Source organism: Triplophysa dalaica, chromosome 21 (genome assembly GCF_015846415.1).
Source record: "Triplophysa dalaica isolate WHDGS20190420 chromosome 21, ASM1584641v1, whole genome shotgun sequence".
In the NCBI taxonomy this organism is placed as follows: domain Eukaryota; kingdom Metazoa; phylum Chordata; class Actinopteri; order Cypriniformes; family Nemacheilidae; genus Triplophysa; species Triplophysa dalaica.
The window spans coordinates 13,753,812-13,758,470 of record NC_079562.1 but is presented as its reverse complement, the minus strand read 5'-3'; the positions used below and the strand labels follow the sequence as shown (position 1 = coordinate 13,758,470).

The 4,659-nt window shown below is 37.7% G+C and overlaps 1 protein-coding gene across 1 annotated transcript in view; it reads left to right on the top strand.

Moving 5' to 3' along the window:
• Positions 1–844: 844 nt before the first annotated feature.
• The window catches only part of srpk1b (SRSF protein kinase 1b), a 28,648-nt gene continuing 24,833 nt past the window's right edge, over positions 845–4,659 (top strand). Inside the window, exons 1-2 of the mRNA XM_056735086.1 lie at positions 845–895; positions 1,731–1,785. Coding sequence (XP_056591064.1) covers positions 883–895; positions 1,731–1,785 — 68 coding nt within the window. The 5' untranslated portion in view covers positions 845–882. The remainder of the gene's footprint in view (positions 896–1,730; positions 1,786–4,659) is intronic.

Below are 4,659 nucleotides of genomic sequence, written 5' to 3'. Positions count from 1 at the left end.
TTCATTCTTTGATCTTACTCGTGTGTGAATCAGATTATTATAAATGGTGGCGTCAATTCAAGCGACTGTTTAGAATGATGCTGCCCCCAAGTGGTCATTTTTCTCACATACGCACACTCAAAATATCAAACACAACTTAATCAATAAATCAACATTGATTTGTCGGTATTGTCTCTAGAAAACACAATGATCTTATAATTAATAATATTACGACTGAATGTACTGTCAATTCACATTGTCTATGTTTCTTAAAGGGAAAGTTCACCCACACAATTCTTGACAGAATTTTAATTTCTGCATGAACTGTGCCTTTAAATATAGATAAATCTACAAACGCTGGTATTTTAATAATATCCAATTTATCTAAAAAACATAAAAAAACAAAAAATAAATATACAAAAATGATAACAAACACTGGTTTGGCTATAATTACAAATAAAACTCAAATGCCAATATATGACAGTCTGACATTTATGAAAATAGGCCTTCTGTTCACTGAACATTGCCTAAATGTATTCTGATAGTTATACATTTTATTTGTTTATTACAAGATTATTCTAGTTGAGTAGTTTTTTACTGTTTATGATCATAAGGAATTAAGTGATGTCGTAAATTGTCCTTTTGGGATGATGGGTAAATTTACCACAGAGTGTTATCAGAAAAATCTCGTTGAAAAGTCTTTTAAATCCTGTATTACAGTGTTTGAGTTTGTTATTTCTGTATTTAATAGCCACAGAGAAACACTGACATGCATAAATTATGTGTTCATGTGGGTGTGATACTGAACCATTGTGTTGTTCTGTTGTTTGGGAAGTTTCGTGCGCATGCGCCCGACCGTTGCATGCTCGTGCGTGAATGTGAGCGCTCAGCAGCCGGTGCAGCATGGAAAGGAAAGGTGAGCAACAAAGCTACATTAACTACTGTCCTCCGCCACACATTTGTACAAACAACACACACAGCAACACGAATAAGCATCACACGGACGCGTAAATAACATACTTACCCTGAAATAAGCGATTTGAGATCTGCCAATGTGTGAAAATGAAGACAAAAGCCCATGTGTGTTTAGCTCGTGCTAATATAACGGTGGTGAGGTAGCGTTAGCTTTCCTTGAACACCTGTTTATTTTGCACCAATTTACAAACATGACACATTCACCGTCTACATCTAACAATTGTGTGGTTTTTTATCGCATTTTGTGTTGTATTTTGTAGTCGTCATTTCCTGCAGCCTCGTGCGGGCTTATGCTAGCTGAACTTTCACTTGTTGTGGTTCAACTGTGAATAATAAGAAACAAGAAAGACGTGAATTGTTTTGTAGTTGTAAACCTGTTCACTTTGCTGTAGTGTGTTATAGAGAAGTGACAGCAGCACAAACATGTCAAGCTTTCAAAGAACTGCGTGAGAAAAATGCAGGAAATTACTATGGTAACGTTAACCAGTTTCCGCCGTTATATCGTCATCGGTACAGTAACTGTTTCTACTGTAAATAATGAAATAACATGAGGCAGTTTGCGACTCAAATCACGTTTAGGGTTTTATAGAAACAATCATTGTGTAGTCACCATGGCAAAGGATTTACAGCTAAAATAAAAATGCTAATCCTGTTTTTCACAAACTAGAGAAGAGCTAATGTAAGCTCTAATACACTTGATGACATACAGGATTACAAAAATGCTTTCTCTTGTCAAAAGTGCACAATTTAACACGTTTATATCTGTTGTCTGACAGTACTTGCACTTCAGGCGAGGAAGAAAAGGACCAGGCCCAAGAAACCTGGCAAGAAGTAAGTTTTTCCTGTGTTTTATGGCCAAATATGTAAGGTTAATACAGGTCGATTTTGTCATTCATCTCTCAAAAAAACCGTTCATGATTTCTTGCACCTGTGTTTGAAATATTACTAATATGACAACTTTTCGCTCCGTGTACAATTCAGGGTTGTTTTCATGATGGGTTTTATCCTGATTTATATAGAATTCTGTATCTTTGTGTCGGTGACAGTGTTATTATATCTTTTGATAGTTCACACAAAAACAAAAATTGTCTTCATTTACTCAACATCTTGTCATTTCAAACAAGAAAACAAAAGAAGATATTTTGAAGAATTGGTAACTTGGCCCCATTTACTTACATTGGTTTTGTGTCTGTACAATGAAAGTGAATTGGGGCCAGTGCTGTTCTGTTGCCCACGTTCTTCAAAATATCTTCTTTTGTGTTCCGCAGAGGAAAGTCACAGATGTTTGAAATTACAAGAGGGTTCAAAAGTTATGACAGAATTTATTTTTTTGGGTGAACTATCACTTTAAATTGTCATTTGGATCAGCGTAATTGGACATCTGGGTTGAAGGCACAGTGTCTTACTGAAGGGTGGTTCCTTAGCGGGTTGTGGGGTAGCAAAAGGGCAACCCTTTTTTTCCTGAAGTAGATGTAAAATGTACCTTGGGCACTTGGCTTTATGTTGCTGTAGCTTTGTGGCAATCTGAACATAGGTCCTTGCACAGTATTTGCAAATGTACACAGCCTTTTCTACATTGACTAAAGCCCTATTCGCACGGGATGAGTATTATCTGGGAACATCATGTGATTAAGAATTGACCTCCCCATATCTTTATTTCTTGTAGCACATTCGAACAGGAGAAGTGAAGCCTGTTATTTTACTCAAATTTGCAGCCTTATTATATAAGGTTTTGTGTATAGTTTGTGAATACACTCCTCAAAAAAATGAAGTGTACAACTAAATCACACTGTATTAGATCTCAATGAACGAAATATCCAGGTTAAAAGAATTGGAATTATAGTAATCCCTCTTAAAAGAAGATAATACTGCCTGAGTCAATTTGTTTGAATTTCTTCACAGTAATTCATCATGTTAGTCAGTAATGTGCATGGTCCTACGTGCCTGTATGACCTCCTAACAATGTCTGGGCATACTTCTGATGAGACGGCACATGGTGTCCTGGGGGATCTCCTCCCATATCTGGATCGGAGCATAAGTGATCTACTATATAGTCTGTGGTGCTACGTGCTGGCTGCGGATACATGAGATCCCAGAGGTTCTCTGGGGAACATGAGGGCCAGTTTATGGCATCAATGTCTTCATCGCCCGGAACATGCCTACAGACTCTGGCCACATGAGGTCGAGGGCATTATCATGCACCAGGAGGGCTCTGCACTGCACCAGCATAAGATCTGACAATAGATCTGAGGATTTCATCCCGATACTTCACAGCAAATGTTCACGTTTAAAAATGTCTGTAAGAGGATGGTCCTCACCAGACAACCCTTTCTGTTGCCTATCCAGTGTACCTGTGTCCCTTTTATTATTACCAAAACAAATGAAATAGAATATATGAGCCTGCCAAATCACAGAGATGCCGATTCGCACGGGACTAATATTATCACAGGACCCATGTGTTCGACAAAATATGGTAGTCAATTTGTGGGGGAATTTTGGCTTTACAAATGACAGACATTGCCAATTCGCACAGGTTTAAGATCACAGACAACCTCTGCAAGTAACTATACGTCCTGTGTGAATTGTATTCTTCTGTAAAATAAGATAAGAAAGCTTGTAAAAACCTCAAATGCTATGCCATGCACAGATTGAAACAACTGCAATATGCTGGAATGGTATATGAAATGCTATTGATGCTGGGCAAATTAATAGAAGAAGTCTTAATAGACGAACACACTTTAATGAGCATGCAAAAATGATACAAACATTCGTTCTTGTACGATAAAAGACAACTGGTTATAGCTGAACATGATTCTCTGATATTTGAGATATCTAATATTTTGCCCCCAATTTTTTTTCTAGCTTTAGTTTGCCAATGGCACATGTCATCAAATATTTGATTTGAATATTCTCACTTGATCACATGAAATAGCAAAGAATGTGGGAAATGTGCGATATTTCCTACTGCCAAATACATAAACATCAAAATATGTTCTTGTGAAGGATCTAATTAACCTTTTTTTTTTACTACTTTTACACAATTTAATAATCATAGGGGTCCACATAATGTTTCTGTTAAGTTTCAGCTCATTAAACACCACAGATCTTTTAATATACCATGCGCTACATGCCCACTTTTGCCTGTGAGGAGAAACGCGCTGTTTTGGTGTGTGTCTCTTTAAGTTCAAGTGAGCTGCTAATCTCCGCCCTCTTTTCAGCAGAAAACACAGCCAGTGCTGTGAGCCTGTGCCTCCAGCAATAAAACAGTATGGTCATATAAAGCGAATGAGAAACAAAGTCTCATCTTTTTGAACACCAAACAGGTTGTTTTTGATAAGCACACCGGTTTCCCCCCGGGCCATTCACGAAGCCCCTCCGGTCCCATCGGGAGAGAGAACCGCATCGCGTGTAAACAAACCATACACACAGTTTTCTGAAGTGAAGATACTCAAGACAAATGCATCACTATTTCTCCAAGTAAAATTAACGTTACACAAGACAATCCCGTCGCATGTTTACAAGCCACAGACATTGCTTTATAATAATGAACGGACAGAGTGACATTTGATCTACCTTTAAGTTGCCATAGGTCCCTGGGGTCTTACTTAAAAAATACCGGTACTTACAATGTCTTTATTTGCAGCTTTGCCTCGTTCATTGTGGATGATTTCCATTGAAAACTATAGAAATCCCTTGCTATCTTGT